We start from the raw sequence: 24869 nt of genomic DNA on the forward strand, positions 1-24869 counted from the left end.
CACTTGCTTGGGATGTAGGAGATCCAGGTTCAAGCCCCTACTCTGCCTCATTCAGACTTGACCTGAGTCTCTCACAACCCAGTTGGGTGCCCTACCACCTAGGCTACAGGCTATTCTTGAGTGGGTCTCTCACTCATGTTTTTTTAAAAAAAAAAACACAACAGGGTCTAATCTTCCTTTTGCACTGGAATAAAAAAAAAGTCAAAACCTCAACTTTTTTGTGAAACTGAATTGTTGTTTTCTGGCCAGTACTATTAGTGACTGATCACTGTTTCTAGCTCTGGGTCTCAAGTACACTCCCAGCTGCAGACTCTGTGTTTGACACCCTTCCTGAGCAATGGGATCCCTGGAGTCCAGCTGTCTAGACCCCCTAAACCAGTGCCAGACCTCTTCTGAGCCCAGAGTTGCTTAAACATGTTTTCCCCAGAGTCCACCTGGCTCCGAGAGCCTTGATTTCCTAGTTATACCCTTGAGGGACAACATATTCCTAAACTGTCACATGGGACAACAAGGCTGGCATCACTGGTAGCGTTGTCAACAGTGATAGAAAATTGAGAGACCTGGCGAGCTTCAGAGGAAATAGGAGAGGTACACGTCGGCCAAAATAAGTTTAATTGACAGAGATTTTTTCTTCCACCTTCTCTCTCTCACCTACTTAGAATGTAAGCTCTTTGAGGCAAGGATAGTGTCTGACTACACGTTTGTACAGTTCTTAGCAGAATAAGGCCCTGACCTTAGTTGGAGGCTTCCACGCACTACTGTAATACAAAGGTATTCAAAGAAGAGATGTCAGAGACAAAGACAGACGTCTGACTGGATTGAAAGAGACGAGTTAGAAGTAGAGAGGTAGATCTGTGAGTACCAGCTGCAATAGAACGCAAGACAGGGTGTAAAAGGGAGACGACACAGTCCAGTGGGGTTCCATGGGAAGTGGGAGCTAAATTAGGAGAAGGGAAATTTTGGGGGTAAGAACTAAAACCGGATTCGGCTGCAAGCCTCTCCAATCCTGCAGGAGCAAATCATGTTAACAGCAGCCCAGAGAAATATTTAACATTTCTTGGCTGGAGCATAAAAAGTTAATGGTTTCAGCTTGTAATTTATTAAATTTCCTGTTACTAATATTTCCAATGGGTAGATATTATGCACACTATTTAAAATAAATGTATTAAAACTAATTTGTGTAAGTTATTTGTATATATACTCTTCTTAAAGTGCATTTTAATCGCCTGCTTCATCTATATATTGTGAATAAAAAATTCTTACTTTTATGCTTGTTACACCACAAAATTAGAAGAAAAATTAGAAAACAGCAGTGTATTGTGGATACATGTTCATGCACTTTATCTAAAAATATATGTATGATTTGTGTTCATCATTTAAATTAGCTGGTTAATGATGCATAGATTCTATCTTCCTTTTATTCATATCCCAACACTGCGTAATTTAATTCTAGGCAGAATCAGAATTGCTCTCTCTCTCTCTCGTCCTCTGCAAGATAGCGTAGTTCGCTTCCCAAACTTGAGTCATGAAGGTTTGATAGGTGCTTCCAAGCCTTAATCTAGTACTCAGCCCATGCTTTATAAGAAGCAGGTCAGCTCCATACAATCTTCAGCTGATTTCTCTTAGAGGTGATCAGATTACAGAGCAGGTCGATACACCTTACTGTAAATAAGAAGTGAGGCATGAGGTCAAAATCTCCCTGTTGTAAAATCTTCATTCTGTGGTCTTGGCACCTCAGATATGTAATCTTGAAATAGAATGCTCGCCGACAGCTCATACCTTCCACTACAGATAATTTTAGCAATTGTATGAAGTTCATGACAAGCTGTTGTTAAAGAAAGACATTTCAGATCTTGGGTGTAATGGCACTGCAGAAACAGAGTATTTCATATATCAAGTCTCAGAAGGAGGAGTCAATGCAATATCTGCTGAATAGCTTACTATATACAGTCTGCTATCTAAATTCTGACAGGTTTCAGAGTAGCCGCCGTGTTAGTCTGTATTCGCAAAAAGAGAAGGAGTACTTGTGGCACCTTAGAGCCTAACCAATTTATTTGAGCATAAGCTTTCGTGAGCTACAGCTCACTTCATCAGATGCATAAAAGTGGAAAATGCAGTGAGGATGTTTTTATACACACAGACCATGAAAAAATGGGTGTTTATCACTTCAAAAGGTTTTCTCTCCCCCTCGCCACTCTCCTGCTGGTAATAACTTATCTAAAGTGATCACTCTCCTTACAGTGTGTATGATAATCAAGGTGGGCCATTTCCAGCACAAATCCAGGGTTTAACAAGAATGTCTGGGGGCGGGGGGGAGGTAGGAAAGAACAAGGGGAAATAGGTTACCTTGCATAATGACTTAGCCACTCTAAATTCTGCATATTACTCAAAACTCTCCTGTGGTTAAAAGCTCTCATGCATTGGCACAAACTGTACACACTTTTTTCTGGGCTAAAATTACTTATTTTTAAAGCTGAAAAAGTTGTCAACATATCACCTTTACTGCTAACATCACATCCTAAGGAACACAGCAAGAAAGAAGAAAAATACTTGTAAAGCATCAAAATGTAAAAAAATAAAGGGGAGGGGGGAGTATGAAAGCTTAGAGATAAGGAGTGAGATCCTCATCCCCGCTCTAGCCCCTGTAAGTAGCCTAAAAAAGCCAGAGTGACAAAAAGGGGCCCTACAAGCCCCATATCCAGCTAAGGAGGATTCCCCTAGTTTAGGAACCTGGGAAGGCCAATTACCAAGGAACTTCTTGCAAACCTTGCAGGAGAAGGGTGCTGAGAAGGAAACAGCTACAGCTTACAACACTGTGGAGTGTCTGGGCCTCTAGAGCTGTTTAAGTTACATCAGGGGCCTCTCCAAACCTCAGATCAGCCCAGGACTGCAAGAGCTCATAGATGGCTTAAAGACACCATAGCTATCCGCAAATCCACATAAGATGTGCTGCGAGTTGTGTTATGCATTATAAAGGTGCTACACAGAATCTTTGCCAAGTTCACTATCAATGACTCTGTTTGGTGATTGCCCCTCACCTATGAGAGTTGGCACTTGAGAGTCCAAACTGGTCTTTTTTGGCCATGCTGGTCTACTGAGATGCTTCAATGGAAGAAATAAAGTCATACAATGCACTGCATTAAATAATTTCTTCTTCTATAAATGTGAAAGATCCTAGATATTCTTAACGTCCTTCCTTGGCAACGGCGATCAACTGTGAATTAGAATACTGTGGAAAGTAACTCATGGAGTTAGGGAAGGCTGCTATGCCTAGTAAGAGAGAAGAACTGGAGGGTTCCTATGTAGTGCTGGACAAAGGAGCTAGGCTACACTTAAAATTAAAATCCTGCTGCCACATGGCAACCATTTTAAGTAACAAGAACCAGTTTAAATTTAATACTCAGGGTGGAGGAGAATGTGGATCAATAGATTGTAATTGTGATATTATAAACAACCCTACTCTCAACAATGAGAAATATATTATGGCTTTTTCCCCCCCAGATTGTTCAAGTGGAACATAAAAATCTCTCTTTTACTATTTTATTGCTTATGAACCACTGGACAATAATTTTTTGTTCAAATAAAGAACAACTATGATAAACCTGGGGATCATCTAGCACCAATGCTGTGGTGTTATTAAAGTTTAAAACGGTGAAAAGCGCCCACATATAGTTAGCAAAAGTTCACGTTTTGAACTTCAACAGTGATACTTGAAATTTATGAAACCTCCTCAATGAGACAGCATGAACAGGAGGACAGAGATCTCTTAAAATATTAGCAATATCTTTTCATGCAGCAGCAGGATTTGCCTAAAGACCTGGGGTGAACCTATTATTAATATCCTTTTAGTTTTAATTACTAAATGGGGGTCAATATCACATTTGATTAGTATTTTTTCATGAAAACAATTTCTAATTCTCAGATTAGCTTAGTTTAATTTTACCTCTTTTTCTTATAGTAACTAAGATTTTTCAATCAGTTACAAACAGCTTTAAGAAAAGCTTTGGAATACTCTGAACAAAAGGTACAAGTAGTACAGTATGAGAAGCAGGTTATCATTTTCTACATATTGTAATTGGTATTATACTTTCCTTTTATCCAGATTGTTGTATTCTATTTTAAAATTATAATACCAATACTATAGTTAATATGTCACTATGTATTTAGTTGCTTGTAACCTGCTTAAAACAACACCCTAGCAAAAGTTTAAGTTCCTTTTTTTTTTTTTGCTACCTTTTAATCTTTCTTCACTACCTATTCCTCTACTCAACTCTTAAAATGTTTATGCAAACTCCTGCAAATTCAGCCTGTTCACAGCACATTGAATGAGTTTAGGAAGGAAGGCAAAAGAGATAATTTACTTTAATCCAGGAATCCTTTTTTCCTCATTCTGTGCGACTTTGTCAATGCACATCTGCCCACTTCCCCACCAGAAACATATACTACCACCTCTTATTTTTATTTCTTTATTTTTTTTTAAATACTAAGTGCATTAGATAAAAACTATATATAAAATGTGATCACTAAATTAAGGGTAAAATACCAACTAAAACCATGTGTCTCTGGAACAGATGCTATATTACTGTACTGGATTATACACAGAACTCTGCCTGCCTACAATATTAAAAGCTCTTGTTATTCTCTCTATGTTATAAGAAATGCATTAGCATAACCGTTAATGATTTTCTTCTAAACAGCAGCTAGAAGTTCACTTCATTTAAAAAAATGGATGATAGTTTGGGTTCCTTATTTGAAATCTGTGGACTTAATGAGGAGGAGATTGTTCACAGCTGAGATAAAAGTATAGCATAAACCAAGTGCCTTACCTTTGCGTCCTGGGTATACATGAGGGTAATATTCATAGTACAGATCAGGTTGGTCCAGGTTTCCAAATGGCTCAAATTCCGCTTCTGCATTTTGGAAAAGATTCAACTTCACCAGCAGTGCTAGTCTCACAAACCATAGCTAAAATTGCAACAGATATGAAAATCCCAGATCAGTTATCAGCTTCTATTGTAAATCAAACTTAAAAATTACTCTCAGTGTTTGAATCATTTCAGGTCTAGTAAATTAAACAGTCAAAAAACTAATCTCAGATCTGCATGAGTAAAACATATATGCTTGTCATGTAGCAGTTTTGAAAAAGTTAACAGAAGAGTAGAACCCAGGAAAATGATATTTTGATCAGTTGTGATGTATTGGACCCTTGAGTGGAAGTTTCTAGAGAGATCTGTATCATTAAGTTAGATGGAATAAAGGGGTCCAAAGAACCCCAAACAGCCCTAAAACTGTCCAACACTTAAAAATTTTAAACAAAGTTTGGGGTTTGGTATACGGAGACCTCAGCCTGTTCAGTACCATGCCGAACACACAATTAAGATGGAAAAACAGTTAAAGCATCTGAAATGTAAAATATTAAGTAAGGCTTTCATTTTAACAACATCTTTGTTCCCTCTGCCTTTAGCTGAAGTCTTTGGAAGGAAACCCCTCCCCACCCTGCCTCTTGTCTGAGCATCTCTTAGATGGTGTTAAAGATGGTAATAACTGTTGTTCTGGTTGTGACGTTATATGATTAAAATATGATTATGTAGATCATTGTTGCTACCACTGTTATGTAATTACAACAAATCTTGTACAAAGTAAGTCATGCAAGGTGTTAATGGAAAATTTATGGTTTGCTGAATATGATTGTTCAATTTGCATGCATGTATCATGTTAGTATCTGAAGTTATGAATATTGACTATGTACCTGTATTTCAAATGTGTTTGCTACTGTGGTAATACCCACAAGGTAGTTTACATCCAGCTAGCCAGGCACCTAGGGAAAGCAGGTAGCAGGTAGCAAGTGGAGGAGAGAGAGACTGCTCTTTCCTGCTTTACTCCTGGTGGAATTCTGCACCTCCACTGCTACCCTCCACTTGCTACCCTCTCTCTGGCCCAGTCTAGTTGGGACACCTCTTGAGATCAGGATGACGAAGGCCCTAGGTCCCAGGAGACAGAGGGGATGGAAGCCATGAGGGTGAAGCTTGTTTCAGTAGCCAAAGTCTCTTTCTTTAAGGACTTCAAAAGGGAGTGATGAGTGGAAAAGCCCACCTCCTCTTTATTTTGTCCACCAATTAGGACTAGTTTCCAACACATCAATTAGGGTCCATTGATGTCTGGTTCCATACTTAGTTCTTTACCGGGTATGATCTTAACACAGTTCTTGAGTTATATCAGTAAACCTTTTTGTTTGGACTAATTCAGTCTGTCTCCTTTTTGCACCTTTTTTCCAACATTTGGTGTTATAGGTTATTGAGACACTTTATAATCTTTACTCACTTCTCACAGTTGAGATCACAATTAGGCTAGGTCCAATTATCACAACAGGCCAATATTGCAAACCTGGTTCTAAGCCTCATTACAATTTTCAAGTTATTTTACCAGAAATTTCAGGTAACTATAATTCAATAAATTTATATTTGAGGTTTGTATGTTCATTTTTCCTTTTTTCTGCAGTTTTAAAAAATTGCTCTGACTTTCATGAACTTCCATGATCTTGCTAGTTACTAGCAGAAAAGAATCAGAAGAGTGGTATGTGTTTTCAGCCAGTAACATTTTATAAATCTGAACATCTGTCATTCTTCCATGAAGTTTTACTGATTTAAGGTTCTTAAAAGGTAAGTTTAGCAACTTATTTCAACATGATCACAAAACATGTTTAAAACATCTGAATCAACATTATCTAAAATAACCAGATTAACATTTGAATAGATTGTTCGTTTTAAAGAGTCGTCATAATCTAATTATAATGATCATGAAGGAAAAAAACAGCATGAACCTTTGGAGATACTCACATTAGTCAAAAGAAATTAAGTGTGCTATATCACTATATGTAAATGTGTGTAATCAACTTACTTTTATTAAGCAGTCATTTAAAGTAAAATCTACTTTCATATAACTGGATGGGAGAACTATTTTGTGTACCAATAGGGTACAACTTTAGACACTGATCCAGCAAAGGGATCTGACTACACTCAAGAGTCTGCCCATGCGGATTCCTTTACAGGAATGGGGCCTTAACCACCACACATGATTGTAAGGTGACCATACCTGCAAAGAATCTGTTGTATGATTAGTAGGTAGCCCATTTTTGCCATAGCCTTGACCATGGGCAGTTAGAAGTCGTCCACACAGGTCAACTGCTGCTCTCCAGTTTTTGCTGTTCTGTGAAAAAGAATGAAGTAACCAACCAACAAATGAGCTACTAAAATGCACAGCTGCTTATTTTGCTTGAAGCAACTATATCTAGCCATTAATAAAAATGACAAGGTAGGTAAAACTGGCCAGTAAAAAGTGTAATTGGACACATATGTAATTAGGCAAAAAATGAAGTTGAGCATGAGATATAGTTTAAGATGACTAGATCGCTAAAACAAAAGTATACACAAAGTATAAAAACATCACAGGGGTTTTCCAGTTAAAGCCATCTATCATATTTTTCTAATCCGTTCACAATACTCAACACTTTTTGCCATCTCAAAGAATGTAGAATAAAAACAAGTCATATCATATCCATTTTACCCAAAGTACTCTAATATTTAACACATTTAGGGTCTGATGCTGTTCCTATTGATTTCAATAGTGTAGGATCAATTCTTTGGTGAAGTTCATTCAATCACAGGATGTCTAGTAATAATTAACAACAATGAGGGAGGAGAAAATAGTTTGTTTTTTAAGAGAATAAATGTAAAATTTAAAATTACAGATTGCAGGGTTGTTTTTTATTTAAACATTTGAATTTATATTTAATCTTTCTCAAGGGCAAACACCATATGATACTTAAATATTTATTTTCATAGATAAAATAAAAAAAATCAACCTCAACTCAGCTCAAATATGTTGCACTGACATATCATGCTTTATAACTATGCACTTCCTAGCAAATTTAAATTTCTACCTTGTTGTGTACTCTACTGAAGCCTATTAAACACCAAATACATTTCCAGAGACTTTAACCCGGACTCTGGAGCAACTACTGATATTCTCCAAATATCAAAAATTTTCTGTTTTGTAGAAAAACTTTAATGAAGATTACTGTATTATTATTATCATCATCATCATCTGTATTATTGTAATGTCTAATAGCCCACTAGAGATCACTACAAAATTACACTACACTTCATAACGAAAGAGTAAATCACTATTTTTTTTCCAAAATAAAAATCTCTTACATGTAATAAAAATAATAAACAACAGAACAGGAAGCTGCCATACTGACAGCGATGAAGGTTAAGGTGCAGAAAATGCAGCTGGATTGAATGCATTAGACACACCTTTCAAAGTTTTAAAAATGAAGATTCACCTGTAAACAGTATTCTCTGGGATGACCTCTGCAGTGTCACATTCTTGGGGTGCACCGATGGTGCATCTTGAACTGGAGAAAACTTCTAATAGCTGTGCCTATTGACGCCTTCTTGTTGTTCCTGCCCCTCTCCTTGCTGTTGTGAATATTCAGAGGACAGAGCTATAAGAGAGGGCATAGTGCAATGACCACTTAAGTGCCTTCCAGCACCTCTTTAAGTCCAAACTGAAATTAGGACTCCAAGTGGGGAAGGTGGGAAGGGAGTGAGTGTGTGCAGAACTAATCTCAAAGTAACCTTCATTTCTTCTTGAAGTGACCTTTACACATTCCCACTTGTCGGAGTTTAGTAAGCAGTACTCCTCCCTGGACAGTGGGACAAGGATGTCGAGTTAAATAAAGAATGTAATACTGCTTTACCAAATTGTGCATCTGATCTAGATGCCAGATCTAGAGAATAATGTTTTGTGAAAGTATGAACTGATTTACAAGTGGTAACTCTACAGATTTCTAATATGGGAATGTCTAAGGCAAACCATAGACATAGCCCTCACTCTAGCCGAGTATACTCCGTGCCCTTCTGGAAGAAGAACAGCGATGTGTTTAAAACACACATCAGTACAGAATCTAACCAACTTGTAATGGCATTGGGAGGAAATTTCTTGAAGTTACGTCTTTTCCCCTAAGTGACAGTCTAGGCGATTTCCTATATTCCTTAGGCTTATTAATGCTCTCTTAGCATCTAAAGTGTGTAACTTAACTTCCCAAGTGAGTGTGAGAACTACAGAAAAATACTGGCAATTTTATGGACTGGTTTAGATGGAATTCTGTTACAGTCTTGGGGAGACATATGAGATGTGGACAAAGGACCACTTTATCTTTGTGACTGATTGCAAAAAGGGGGTGGTGTTAGCCATAAGTGCCTGCAGCTTGTTCACTAGCAGATGTAGTAGCTACAGTAAAAGTTTTAACTGAAAGATGTCCCCAGTTTCATTCTCCCATAGGTTTGAAGAAAGGTTTCATGAGCTGACTAAATACTAGATTGAGGTACCATGTACATCCAGGTTCTCTGTTCGGTAGACATTTATTAACCTTTTCAAGAATTGTTTTATTATATCCTGGCCGAATTCAGTCATTTGCTTTACTAAGCTATAATAAGTGGAGACGGCTAGCAATGTACTTTTCCCAATGATATGGAGAGTCCCAAGGATTTCAAATGAACTAAGTAATTCAGCATAGAGTGAATAAGAGCTGAAATTGGGTTTATGCTATTGTTGGTTGCCCATAAAAAGAACCTTTCCCATTTGCCATCATAACACTGGATAGTCTAGATCTGTAAAAATCCTAAGGCCAATACTTTCAAGTGGAGAGAGTCTGGGTCCAGCTCGCAAATCCAACCTATCTGCTGGACCTGGAACTTCAGGGAGAGACAGATAGTCTTGTGATAGCTGCAGGAGATCCAAGAATCATTGTTGTCTCATCTACACTGGGGCAATCAAAACAATCCTGACTCTGTCTTCTTTAATTTAGAGAGTCCTCAGGAAAATCAGAGGAATTGGAGGGAACACTTAGAAGTGACCTACCCTGCAGTCCAGAAGAGACACATCTGAAATGGACTGGTTGCTCTGGGGCAAAACCTTTGACATTTGGAACTGTGTCTTATTGCAATCATGTCTATCTCCTGAAGATTTAGGCTGTTCAGTGTTATGATCACAAGTGGGAAAGGTTCTTTTTATGGGCAACCAAAAGCATAAATCCAATTTCAACTCTTATTCAATCTATACCCTCACAGGGAGAGGATATAATTTTCTACTGAATTCCTGAGCGACCACTAGCATTGACTGTGTAAGCCTCTGCTCAGCTGACTTACCTTTACGTTGTCCCTGTCTGCAAGGTAGTGAGCTATAGGATGAATTTGCTGTAGCATGCACCACTGCCCGAGAGCTATGGCCTCTTTGCACAGTTCGCTGGAACGTGCTCTAGTCTGCTTGTTCATGTAAAATATTGATGAAGTATTGTCAGTAACTATTTGAGCCACTCTGCTCTATAACTGAGAGAGAAAGGACTTGAAAGTCTAACACACTGCCTTTAATTCCTCAAATGTGAAGGTCTGATTGAGATGGGGGGGTGGAGAATATAAGAAGGGGATAACTGAAGCTAGGGTAGCATGTGGAATTTAAACTTTCTGATGAAAGAGTTCAGCTACTTAGGGCCTAGAATGGGTCAGAGACGTCTATCTTTCTTTTGGGATCAGAAAGTACCTGGACTAAAGCCTTTCCCCTCAAACTCTTCAGAAACTTCCTCTATGGCACCTGACTCAAGTAGTAAATAGACTTCTGATCTTAGTGAGTTCTCTTGAAAAGAGTTCCTGAAGAGAGATGGGTAAGAAGGGTGGAAGGGAGGGAGTGCATAGAATTGAATGCAGTAATCCTGCTGGACAATCTGCAAGATCTGTGGTGATAGCAGTCTACGGATCTAAGAAACAGGAGATGTAGTTTTAAAATGAAGGGATAGTAACTTGTAGGTTTAAAACTAATCTGGGATTCTCAGGCGTCTTGTAAAACCTGAGTAAAAGGGCCAGAACAGAGGGAGATGGTCTTCCTTTAGCCCATGGTTTATAGTTTGCGCTTCTCTGCTGTTGCAGAATAGTAGGCTCTTGTGGGTACTGCTTCATTATAAATGAACAGGAAGTAGAGGAAGGATATGATTGCCTCTGGTAACAAAAGGCTGGTACATCAGATCTTTTTCTGAGAAATCCTCAGGGACACTGCAGGTTCAACTTCTCTAGAAGTCTGTCAGTTCAAAAGCTAAACAGCACTTCGCTATCAAATGGGAGATCCTCTATCTGGGTTTTTGTTTCCAGAGGAAGTCCAAACGAATGTAGTCATGAGTGGTTATTCAAATTACTTGTGGATGCCACAACAGCGCCACATACCACATCAGAAGTGTTAAAGGATGCTCTCAAGGCATGCGTAGTCAGAGCTTTGGCCAGTTTTCTTTGGTCCTCAGGTAATGACTGGACAAGCAATGCTATTTTCTCCCAATATTTGTATGTGGACACTACTGTCTGATAGGTTACCACTGTAATGTCCAAATGTGGCAGAAGAGAATATACTTTCCATGCAGAGTCTAGCTTCTCACCCTCTCTAGCTGAAATGGCATAATGGAGTTGCTACCCTTCATCTCTTTTCGTGGCAGTCAACACTCCCAATGAATCTGGAGTTGGATGGTCTGGATAAACAAGAACTTCCCAAGTGACAGATGGTTAACTACTCCTGGTTCAGATGCTGGGTTTAACTAGGTATTTTCGCTGGCTGCAATAAACCATCCAGAACTCCTGAAGGGTGAACCCAAATACTGAAAACTGGGTGTACAGTTTCCTCTAAGGTTAACAAAGGCATGTTTAGGTAGAACCATCCTTTGTATGAGTTTGTGTAACTGGAGCATACTTTCTGGAGGGGAAGATGACGACGTATCCACATTATCATCTGGCAAAGTTTGAACATCTGGCTCTGTATCCCGAAGTTCGATAGGCCTCTTTAGTTTTTCTTCAGACAGCATACTGGGGACAAGCAAAGGAGACTCTTCCCTTGGTATTAGCATGAGTGACAGATCTGAGTAGGATTGTTCTGGGATGGAGCATTTCCCCTGTACCTTTTCGGGAGAAACCTCCAACTGTAGCTGCCTTTCTTCAACTCTTTAATTCAGGGCAACACATAGGGAATGGCCAAGATGGTCACATTGCCCTCTGGTGGTACTTCTCAGCAGGGTGGATAAAAATCAATTATTTAAAAAAATAAAAATAAAAAAATATAATTTGTTTTATTTAAATTAGATTTTTTTGATAAAATGCTTTTTGAGGGAAAAACCTATCTAAAGATAAAGATATATTATAACTCATGGATATCCCATCCTGGAATATGGATTATAAATTCTGAAGACAATATATTCATACGTTTAAGAAAAGTTTTGTAAATGAGTTCCAATAGTTCATGGATTAGGGACCCAATTTTATGGGGTTCCAGGGGCTTCTGTATAGATTATTTAGGTTAATATTTCTATCTACCCAATGGGACTCAGAGCTCAGTCTAGAAGATACCATTAGAGATGCTTAGTTTTGCAGTTCTCAAACTATAGATTTGTGTCTCCATAGATAACATGCTTGTTAACAGCAAAAAATATTTTAAAATAAATAAATATATAGAGGTGAGAAATAACAGACCTCAACCCCATTGTCTCTCTGCAAATTTGTGTACACAGAGTCAATCCCTTACCTCTCTCTAAAAGTGCAAAGTTTCAAAAAGTTCAATGAATAGAAGATTGTTGGGGGCAGAATAGATCTGGAAAAGGAGAAGAAGCCTGGAGATAAATGTGAGAAGGGAGGGACAGGCAGTAGAAACAAAAGTGAACCTGTTTGAGCTGCATATTCCAGAAGTTTTGAAGTCTTTCCGAGTATAGCCTTCGTTGATTTGAGATCTACCATACCATTCTCTCACTAAGGGAAAACCTCTGGGAGCAGGCCGTAAAAGAGATCCAGTTTGGGAATATTTTAATGAAGTTCCTCTACCTCTGGGTAAGACAAGCATAAGTGCAAAATGCAAACAGTGCACCAAAGAAATGCAAGGCCCAGTTGCCCGAATGAAACAACATCATGAGAAGTGTTCCTTCTCAGGAGGAAGCTGTGTTGAAGATGATGAAACGAACATGTCTGAAAATGCAGGATATTCAGGTTGGTAAACTTTTTTATTTCATACTTCTTTCCTAAGGACTGCCTGTCCTTCTGGACTATTCTTGAATTCTCATGTTTGAGCAAAAAATATAGTTGTTACTCTATGGTACTATCATTTTAGATGCAGTTGTGATAAAAAATAAATAGCTGAAATAGGCAGATCTTCCTTTTACAATTTCACCTTTAAAGTAGTACTGAGTGTCAGTAAATTCAATGAGTAATAACGCCTGACTTATCATACCCCTGGGCTTGGGACTATTGGGGCAAGTTTGCCTGCCAAGTCCTCTTTACTGGGACTCTTCTCCCTCTCTTCTGTATGTTCTTCATCATGTACCTTGCACATGGCTTGGTCCTCCTGGGAGTTGGTTGAGCCTCTGCCCTCCTGCTCCTTTAGGTGTCCCTGATCTAGTACTCCCTGATCTAGTACCTTCTTCAAGTTTTTCTTTCCTAAATCCTCCAGCACATCTGTGCTTTCTGGGCTTGTTATAGGATGTCTACAGTTATTAAACACTGCACCTGGAAGGCTACTTGGAGGGTCTACATTAGTGCTCTCTTTACACGGACCTATCTGTTGGGGTTGCTCACTCCCCTCATCTGCCCTTTTACTATGAGAAATGGACTCCAGAAAGTTCCTAGTGTTATCAAGTAAGGCAATGGATTTAGTACACCCACTCTCTGCCATTTAAACTTTCCTTCCACTTCCAATTGAACAACTGCCATGGGATAAGTGTTCTTTTCCCCATGTATATGTAACAGTGCTGGTTCTGGCGGGACCCAACTGAGAGTGCCAATTCAGGACAAATTGCTTAAAGCAGGGCAGTTACAGCCCAAGGCTGGGGTTTCTATGCACACCAAGGCAAACCAAACCAACCAAACAGAGAAGACTTGGTTTTACCCCACTGGCTAACCATGAGTCACACAAGCAATTCCCTTAGACACTCCAGTTTCCCAGTATCACCACCAGTGCCACTCGTTATGGGGACAAATGGTTATGAAAACCAATACCCCAGTAAAAGAAAAAAGGTTCTCTCGATCCCAAAGGACCAAGCCCCAGATCCAGGTCAATATACAAATCAGATCTTACCCACAAATCACGCTGTTGCCAATCCTTTAGAATCTAAAATCTACAGGTTTATTCATAAAAGGAAAAGATATAGACAAGAGCTAGAATTGTTCAATGAAATCAATTACATACAGTAATGGCAAAGTTCTTGGTTCAGGCTTGCAGCAGTGATAGAATAAACTGCAGGTTCAAATCAAGTCTCTGGAGTACATCCACAGCTGGGATGGGTCTTTCAGTCCTTGGTTCAAAGCTTCAGTGTAGCAAAGTTCCTCCAGAGGTAAGAAGCAGGACTGAAGACAAGATGGAGGAGCTGCAGCAGCTTTTTATATTCTCTTGCCATGTCATCTTTCTTTCTTTGTTCCAAAGACAAGCTGTCCATCACATGGCCTGGAAAAACCTCAGAGTTCTGTCCATAGGCACGTTCCTGCATACCTTGCTGAGTCCCAAGGCATGTCTGCCTTCTCTCAATGGGTCAATTGTATGGCTGATAGTCCTTAATGGGCCATCAAGCAGCCTAGGCAGAGCTGACACCAACTTGTCTGGGGTGTCACCCAGAAGCATAGCATAAGTTTGAAATACAGACAGTATAGAGCCAATATTCATAACTTCAACTATAAAATGATACACATATACAGATAGCATAATCATAACCAGCAAACCATAACCTTGTCTTAGACACCTCATTGGACCCCCTTTATATAAGATTTGGTGCCACTACAGGATCTTGGTTGCAACAATGATCTATATGGTCCCAGTTCAAGTCAATAACGTCACAGTACATGGTTATTGTCACTCTCTCCTGTTGACACTGTGGTCTAACCAAGGTGCTCTGTACACGGGACATGCTTCCACTGAATCCATAATGTACCTTTGTAATTATCTGGCCTACTTTTATGGGAATTTTCTTCATCTCAGGTCCTCCTTTTACACCTGTCCACTCACAGAATTCTGCAAACCCACATTCCTGTAGGTGCAGTCTTTTTTTATATGAGCTTTGCCACTGCACTAATAACAAATCACTAAGCAGGCAATTGGGGCACCCTTGTTTACCTCTTGTGACCAATTCCAGGCCTTCAATAAAAAAGGTTCCTCAAGCTTCTTTCCTCCCTTCCTTGCTGTAGAGAACAGAGCTCTTTTCATGGAAAGTCTGCTTTCACATGCTCCTCTTTTAATTTTACAGTGGCCTCTAACAATTCTGACTGATGTCTCCAGACTCTCATAGCCTTGGGGAGGCTCGGTGTAAACTGTTCCAGAATAATTGAGTCCGTGAGGGCCTTTAAAGTTCTGACTCTCTGGCCTCAAACAATGACTGGCCCAGTCTGACAATTTCTGTGCAAAAGCCCCGGGACATATCCCACCATTCTATCTAGCTGCTCAGGATTTTTGGTGGTATTCTTTCACTGACAAGCCCACCCTGTCCAAAATAGCATCTTTAAGTGTACCCATAGTATGATGTTATACCCCATATTCTTCACAGAAATATAGTTATGATATGAATATGGTATAATTAAGATATACTTTAAGCAAGATGGCTCATGTAAGATATCATTGGAAAGGTTATGATTTACTGAATGTGATTATCCAATTTGAATGCATGTATCATTTCTCTCTCTAAAGTTAGGAACGTGGACTATGCAACAATGACAACTGTGTGTGTATTTAGGAGACATCCACCAGACAATCGGCCATCACAGCCTTGATGGGCCATTAGGGAGAAACAGTAAGACTGTGAAGATACTAATCTCTCTCCTTCCTGAGAGGCATCCTGGGATGTAGCTGTGACACTACAAGGTCAGGTGGTCCTGTCACCTGATACAAAATATCACCTTGGACACTGCTGGTACTGTTGCTCTGTAGGGGGATGGGGATCAAACAAAGGTTTCCTGCCTTAGGTAAATCCTTTTTAAGGCTGGGGAGGAGGTTAATCTAGACTCTCCTCCATTGCCTACCCAAGAAGAAAGACCGCTGAAAGTACCTAAGGGGTGAGTCCAGACTGAGACAGGGGTCCAGTCTGTAAGACGAGATAACTGGAACTTTAAGCTATAGAAACTCTACATCCCACCTAATTCAACATTTAGAGTGAGAAATTACATTTTGTAACCAGTTTCTTTAGTGAATTAAGCTGGTTGTGTATTTTGTTTTATTTGTTTAGTAATCTGCTTTGTTCTGTTTGCTATCCCTTAGAATCACTTAACATCTGTCTTTTGTAGTTAATAAACTTATTTCTTGTTTGCTTATAACATAACCCAGTTTGTGCAAGTCATATAAGGAGGGGGCGGGAGGCGCAAGAAGCTGTGCATATCTCTCTTCACATTGACGGAGAGGGCGAATTTTTATGAGCTTGTGCTGTGCAGATTTTTCTATACAGCACAAGACAATATACCTTTGGGTCTGAACTCCAAGGGAGGTGGGTACCTGAATTTGGCGGCAAGTACCTTAAACTGAGTCTTCCCAAAGCTGATCTCAGTGTCTGTGTCTTTCTGCAGCTGGGCGTGGCCCTGCCTGTATGTGCACTAGAGGAGGCTTAAGAGCCTGGCTCAGCAAGACAGTGTAAGGGGGCCCAGGCTGGAAGAACAGGCAGGCTCAGTGGTATCCCAGTACATCAGGTGGCACCTTAAAGGGGGGCAACCCATCATACATAGTTTTTAGTCTGGTGTTTGCTTAGGGCCATATAAGCCACCTGAACCTCATTGGTCAGGTAAGGGGCTAGCTGCAGTGCCCATGCACCCTTGTCCCATCTGGCATTAACAGCTACCTGTTTAAAGGTTGGCAAAAAGACATCAGGGTCATCCCACAGAGTTATTTTAGGTAGTCCTGGCCTACCACCCAACTTCCAGTTCCCTCATTGGAACTCACCAGCCTCTGTAAGAGCTGCCGCTGTACCTGGGAATGGGAATCAGTTAGACCCATAAGCATGTGCTGAAGAACCAGCCAGCCAAGCCACTGAGAGAGGTCCCATTTCAAGCAGTGGACATCCTCCTTCAGAGGATGGAGATCAAAATACCCTTACCTAGAATACACTGGGGGGGGGCGGGGGGGGGGGAGAGAATATCCCTTCCTGACCCCTGCAGGTGTCTGGCTGAAACTCTGAAGTATGAGCACTTAGGAACATTAAGATATAAACTGCAAGTGAGCCCCAGGGCTGCTGAGCCCTGCCATCACATGTACCTCTGTCATAAATCACACTCCTAAATTTGTCCATTTCTCTCTTAAAACTAAGTTGTTTGACACCACGACTCCTACTGGGAGGCTTCTCCGGAACGTCACCCTTTGGATGGTTAGAAACCGTCTTCTAATTTCTAGCCTGTATTTGTTCACGGTTAGTTTATATCCATTTGTTCATGTGCTAACACTGTTCTTTAGTTTAAACAGCTCTTCATCCTCTCTGATATTTACCCTCCAATGTATTTATAGACAGCAATCATATCCCCTCAGCCTTCTTTTTGTTAGACCAAACAAGCCAAGATCTTCCAGTCTCCTTTCATAAAACAGTCTCTCTGTTTCCCTGATCATCCTAATAGCTCTTCTCTGCACCTGTTCCAGTTTAAATACATCTTTCCTGAACATGGGTGACCAGAACTGTACACAGTATTCCAAATGAGGTCTTAACAGTGCCTAGTAAAATGGCATTAATACTTCTCTAAGTCTACTGGAAATGCTTTTCCTGATACTCACATCTGCCTTTTTCACAGCTGCATCACACTGATACTTAAATAGTTTGCTGAATGTTCATACTGTGGAAGTTCAGGATGATTGCTCTCATCTTTTCATTTCATTTTTATTGTCTGATTGCTAATAAATGTATCAAGAACCCTGACATTGTCATTTTCCTTTTAATTTATAAAATAAACTTTTCACTGACAGATTGAAATTATAATCTAATGTTCCTAGTATCAAAGAATTTCAAGTATGTTATGTTCATGTAAATGCTTCAGAGTGAAACAGAAGTTCAAAAAATGAAAAATACCCTTTCTCCACCCCCTTCTTCCCAAAAACAGGACAAAATAATGTGAGAGATTTTCAGAACCCAGGTTTGTTCATTGATTAAGAAACTCACAAAGCATTAGTGAAACATGGTGGGTAAGCAGAAATGTAAGAATCTGTAAACAATGACTACAAACTCTGCTTTGAAACCATTCACGATACTTTTATTCAATTAATATTCCTGGGGGAATTCTGCGCCACTGTGCGTGTGTAGAATTTATGTCTTCTATAGATATATATATATTTTTTTGCTAAGGTGGTGGTGAGAATCACAGACTGGGTTTCAGAAGGGCTGGGGGGCGGGGGACAGACTGAGCATGGGCTCAGGAGCTAGTGCGGTGACAGCATTGAGCCAGGGGCTGAATGGGAGGTGGGATGCAGGGCCACACAGGGACATGGGGTAGAGGGACTGCAGGAACACACAGGGATGGGGGCAGATGCGCCTGACTGAATGGGAGAGATTAGGGGTCAGCCAGAGTCTGCGTGGGGGAGGCTCCCCAACTCCCTGACAATCCCTTCCCCTGAAAATACACCTGTTCCATCCACACTCAAAAACCATCCAGGTTTACTCCCAGCCTCCTTTCATCTACCTCAGGTCCTCCATTACCCCGACTCCTCCAAGCCTTTGCACTGATTCTGAGGGCTGCAGGAAATACGTTTCTGTATTGTAGTTTAAATGAATTACTCTGTTCTGTATTAATATGCCTACTAAGGAATCTATTTGTCAATTTTTTTTCCCTGAATCTTTGTGTCTGTATTTGTTGACAGGTATTTTGAAATAAATTGCCAAAATAACTGAAACTAGTGTGATTATATTGTGTTATTTTGACAAGCAAAATATGCAGAATTTTGCAAAATTTTAAAATATTGTACACAGAATTTGTAGGTGCAGAATTCCCCCAGGAGTAAATTAAACTGTACTATGTGTACTATGCTATGTATCTGAAACAATCTTAAATTTAGCTTGCCCATGTTAAAAATATTGATTATTATCATACTTTGTCCTTTAAAAGCACAAATGCTAATCAAAGGCTACAGTATTTTGGTTCTAGTTTTATAGCAAATCATGGAGAGATACATGAATACTTTTTTTTAATATGTACTATGTTACACAATCATTAATAAAAATTAAATGATGAATATTAGAAGTATTCTTACTTACAATTAGCTGTTTCAAGCCTACAAAAGACTGTTCTACGGAATTGGCATTTAAAACTTGTCTTTTCACTGCTGCTTGCTCACCCAGGAAACGGAGCATTAAGTCTTTTACTGCATCTCCCTGTGGCAAGGAAAGAGGAAACACAGATTATAACCAAAAAAAAACATTTTTACATTCTTCTAGTAACAAAAAACTTTGAAAGAAAAGACAAGTAAAATACTTCTAATGGAAAGATATTTTCAGTGAAAGTGTTTGTTTTCAACGATGAATTGTTTTTGTAAAATGAATGCAAATCTTTACATATTTGAGACTTTTCCACAAAATAAAAAGGTCAAAAATTAGGATGAGATAGGCATCCAATCTTTGTGCATTGAGATCCGCCCATCACTAGATCTATATGTAGCTATATTGAAGCTGGCTTATACTGTGATTTTACATGCAGTTTAGTTGAGTAGAGGCTAGTTTAATGTGTGTTATTAAATGAATTTGGCTACAGTGAGAGAGTTTTGTAACATACTTTTGGATATAGTTTAGCTATGGGTGCTGGTTTAACAGCATGCCTTCGTGCTTAGTTTATATATACTAACACTGGGATTTGTATTTTTCTTATATTACTCCTCTTGTTGTCATAGGGTCAGGTACTCTGCTGCTCACAGCCCCATTGTGCTGTGTGAGAAGCATAGGAGTCAATCTTCCCCAGCAGAAAATTCCTCCATTGAAGACGACCTCCTTGTTGCCACAAGTATGCTGCAGTTGGGTCCTGGCACCTGTGGCCCCACTCCCATGTCTGATATAGGGCAGAAAGGAAATGTTGTGGAGCAAATGTTAATGGTACAACTTAGAGCACCAAGATATGTCAGATCTGGGGCTGGCTCCCTGAGCTCTTCTAACTTCTGCCCATAGTCAAGGCCACATGTTCTATGTGGTATGTTAACCTAAATTATGCAGCAGACACCCACATTTATGCAGCACTTTTTCCAATGCCCCATCACTATCACTGACCTCCTTTATCCCCCACAGTCCAGTAGTACAATCAGAGAAGTACTGGTTACTTATTTTGATATTAAATTCAGCTTATTATATTCTGTCAAATTTTAAATGTGCTGCGGATCCTTGTACTGAGGCACTTCAAAACCATAGTGATGGTAGCTTTTATACAAACCTGAGATTTGATATATTCATATATTATAAAGCCAGAAGGGACCATTGTAATCATGCAATATGACTGGTTTTTGATAACCAGGTGTCAAGCTCTCTGCAGTGGTTCAAGAGCGTGAGTACCAAACTCAGGGCAAACTGTTATGAAGCAGGGCACAAACCCCAAACTGGTTGTGACTGCTATACTTAAATTTCACCAACCAAGCATCAAGTGTAAATTCCTCAGGCATTCTAACAGTCTAACCATTGAGTCACAGACTGTCCTCTCAGGTAATCTGGTCTATCTTGCCACCTAGGCAAATTTGCCTTTGTGATAGATGGTCCCTTACACTAAAAACCACAACAATATTCAAATTATTCCCAGTCCCAAAGGAACAGGTCAATCACACTTTAATCTTACATCAAAGATAGTTTCTTGTAGGCTACAAGAAACTAACTAAAGATTTATTAACTAAGAAAAAGAAATAAGAGTTATCAACATGGTTAAAGCAGATAAACATATACAAGTGAGTTACAGTCTTAGGTGCCAAACGGTGGTAGAAGCTTCTCTAATAAGCAAGCTCTATATGTCCTGCAGGGCTAACCCAGGTCAAGCACTGGGGATCTTTTGCTTATGCTTAGTAATCCTTGGCCCTCAGAGTCCAAGCAGCATAAAAATACAGTTTCTCCTCGTTAGGGATTTTTATTCCTTTCCCCCATAGTCCAAGCTGATGGGACAAGTCCACAAGCACATCTCCTCTTCACGGCTGTGGAAGGAAGCAATCAACAAAGTATTGTGTCCTCTGATGTTCCACAATGGTTTGTCTGGTGTCTATGGGCCTTCTTTTGCTGGGAAGAAGATAACTCTTTCTGTGGCAAACTAGTATTTCACACTTGGTAATGCTTCTCTCCTGACTGGTGGTTTGCAGTTACAGAGCAAACACTTAGATATTACCTTATAACATGGGATACAGATATTATAAGTGATACTAATGTACATAGCAACTTACAAACATTTCATAAAGTCTAAAGACATTTTTATAAAACTAATACCTATTTTAACAATACTAACACATAGGTGAGCCAGACTGGTTCCCAGCTATGCATTTGTCAGTGTTCAGTTGAGGCGTAGGAGACAGCGCCATACCATGATCCAGTCAACATTCACAGGTTAAGAAATGTGTCTTCTCTTTTCCTTCCCATTTTGGGCAGAGGGACTTCAAATTTGAGGAGAGGGAGGAGGATCTGAATTCCTCATCCTCGCTGGTGACAAATAGCTGACCCACTGCATCCTGCCAAAATATGTGCCTCTACACCACCTGCATGCTCCTGCTAAAAAGATCATTAGTAAAAATGTGAATATGGGGATTTAAATTGTCAGGCTTCAGCATGGACATCAGCACTGACATCCCCCATTGATATAAATGGAGCAGTTCTCACCTCTCAGAGCTGTTTCTTTCATGGTGAGAGAAAAGAAATATATAAAAGGCAGTGATGAGAGGGGTAATTGAGGCAAAGAGATTAATTTACCCAAAATTACACAGGAAGTCTGTGGCATAGCCAGGAATTTAATCCAGATCTCTCATGGCCCAGTCCACGCTTTAACCACTAGGCCACCCTTCCTCCACATACTCCATCCTTACAAAATAGTCCAAAGGAGAGCTACAGTAAGTTTTGCTGGGCATTTCTGGAGGACAACAGTATACAGAAACTAACAGCTTACTGACTGAGGAGGTTTTGTAGTACCTCCCCCGCCTCCCTTTTCCACTAGCCACACAGAACAACATTCTCTCTATTCTCACCCAGGAGGAAGAGGAGAATATAGCAGCATATGTGGCTCCACACCAGGAGCAGAATGCTGGATGTCACGCTGGGTAAGAGCCATACAAACATGTTCCCTGCACAAGATTTCAGCAATTCAATACCCTTACATTCAGAGAGGGCCAGAATCATTTAGCCCTTATGATCCTCTAATCTCTTTACTGACAGTGGGTAAAATTTAAAAGGAGTTATTAGATTTTTAAAAAACTGTTAATTTAAGCACAATCACCACTTAGATACAATTCAGCTATGAATTTAAACACAATTACAAAGATGTTATTTTGCAGTGCACTTAGTTTTATTCTCATTGGCAGAAAATAGCTTACTATCACCATCACTGGCCAGCAAATTTAACTTAAAAAAAAAATCAATATTAGTTGCTGCCTCCATCTATAGTCTGAAAAATAGACAATTTAAATCACAACAGTGGTGAGGAGAATCTAAACGTGCTAGAAAGGAAGCTAATTTGGGAGAAATACATTAAATGAGCAAGAAAGAGGAAACAGTGGCAGCTGGTAAAATAGAGGTCAATAAATGAGCAAATAGGGAAAGCAGGGGGAAGAAGAAATGAGGTAAGAGAAAAATTGGCACAAAACAGAAGACAATGGCAGGGAGCATAAAGACGACATCAAATCAGGAGTGACCAAAAATAACTAAGGGTAGCAAAAACCCCAGAAAGCAACAGTTTGCAAATTAGAGAGACACTGAATGAAGAGCAGGTAGTGTTATACTGCTTGGGGTAGGCAGTGTGATCAAATGGGAGAGCAATGGCTTCGAAGTCAATCCAGACCTGGGTTCTATTCCCAGCTCTGCCACTTGTCTGTTATGTGACCTTGTGTAAGTCACTTCACCTCTCTGTGCCTGTTTCCCATCCTTTGTCTGACTTGTCTGTTCTTCAAGGCAGGGACTTTCTCTGTGTGTGTGATTGTACTGTGTCATGCATAAAGGGCCCTCAATCTCAACTTGGGCCTCTAGGCACTACTGTAATATACACTCCCGGGGGAATTCTGCACCGCTATGCAATGCAGAATTTGCACAGAATTAATGTTCTGTGTAGAATTTCATTTTTCCCCACAGAATTGGTGCTGCAGAGCTGCTGGCCACCACTGTGGACCGCTAGACCCAGCAGAGCCCAGTTCAAAAATAGAGGACACTTGCCAGGGGGAGAAAGGGAGCTGGAGGCTGGCTGTTGCAGTTCCCACCACATCCTGAAGGGAGGAGGTGGCGTGCAGGAAACTTTGTACAAACCTGGTCCCAGCATCAGGCTGTTTCTTTCTTTGGATCCTTAGGCTCTTGGGGGGTAGGGAGTGCAGGTGTCTGGGCTGGGGGAGTTGTCCAATGCCTGGGCTCTGGGGGTAGGGAGTGCAGATGTCTGTGCGGGGGGGGGAGGGGGGAGGGCTGGGGAGTGTCTGGGATGGGGGGTAGGGGGTTTGGGTGTCTGGGCTGGGGGAGGGTGCTCTGCAGCTAGGCTTTGGGGATGCGAGTGCAATGGATTAATATACATCAGAATTATGCCATAATCATATCATAATATCACTGTGAAAAATATGGGGTGCAGGGTCACAGCAAGTATCTGGGCTGGGTGGTGCCTCATGGCTGGGCTCTGTGAGGCAGGTGGTGCAGGTATCTGAGACCAGAGGTTCCCTCCCCCGAGATATGTCCAGCTAGCACATGACACACCCAGACTGAGGTGCTCAGCAAAAGCATAACAGAGAAACAGGAACTAAGTTGTCGTAGGGGGTTTCTTTAACGCTCTACTTCTGGAGGAACTATTTTCTGTTGTCTATATTTTGACATACATACTTGTTGACAGGTATTTTGAAACCTACTGAACGATAATCAATTTTATACTATGGTACTACTAAATAAGGCTTAAAAAAACCCCAGTATTACCTGACCTCTACCATCTGAAAGAGGAACTTACTAGCCAGAGGTGTAGAGATGAAAGAGGAGGATGAGGAACATGACCTGTGAAGTCCAGAGGCAAAACTCTGTTGAGAAGCTTAATCACCCAGCCAGTCTCAGCTGCCGGGACAGGGGAGGATACAAGAATCTCTACTATGAAGCAGTCTCTGCATACTGCTTTCACATCAGCCTCTGGACAACAGATGTCAGATAAACTTAAAATTCTAGTCTTGCTAAAATCTAGAAGAAAGGAATTTTGTGTTTCTTCTCTCCTTTGTAGTGTTGCCTGGCTGCTGAGAAGGGAATGGGTCTCCACTACTCTATCCCTCCACCAACCTTCATCTTGGGTCCTCCTCACCAGTAAATGGCTTCAATGCCTGCCTCTGTTGCTGCTCCTAGCTTTCCTAAGCAGTGTCAGAATGCAAATGACCTGATTCTTGACAATGTCAGTGCTACCAGTAGCATTCTGAACATCAGCTATGAAAAATGACAAGACTTTCGTCACTCTGCTATAGCACTGAATACTACAAGCAAAAGTGCTGGAGTTACCCGTCTGCAAACTTCATAGGACACCACATTGCTTTAATCTATATCCCGTTCAGGTTTGGAATGTTATCTTTGCAAAAGCTAGAAATGACTTTTTAAATGAAAACCTAGATTCTATATAAATCGATTGCATCAGTCTCTACAAATAAGTAACAAAGCTTTCGGATCATTACACGCGAGTCAG

At 40.2% G+C, this 24869-nt stretch overlaps 1 protein-coding gene across 2 annotated transcripts in view; it reads right to left on the reverse strand.

Annotated features, from left to right (window-relative positions):
- TRAPPC12 (trafficking protein particle complex subunit 12) overlaps window positions 1-24869 on the reverse strand; it is an 82598-nt gene that overhangs the window by 53024 nt on the left and 4705 nt on the right. Inside the window, exons 3-5 of one of the 2 annotated variants that reach the window (XM_074947708.1) lie at window positions 19280-19396; window positions 7093-7206; window positions 4827-4965 (exon numbers count right to left, since the gene is read on the reverse strand). In XM_074947708.1, the coding sequence (XP_074803809.1) occupies window positions 4827-4965; window positions 7093-7206; window positions 19280-19396 (370 nt within the window). The remainder of the gene's footprint in view (window positions 1-4826; window positions 4966-7092; window positions 7207-19279; window positions 19397-24869) is intronic. The other variant, XM_074947709.1, reaches the window with a different exon arrangement.

Source organism: Natator depressus, chromosome 3, assembly GCF_965152275.1.
Source record: "Natator depressus isolate rNatDep1 chromosome 3, rNatDep2.hap1, whole genome shotgun sequence".
Lineage (NCBI taxonomy): Eukaryota > Metazoa > Chordata > Testudines > Cheloniidae > Natator > Natator depressus.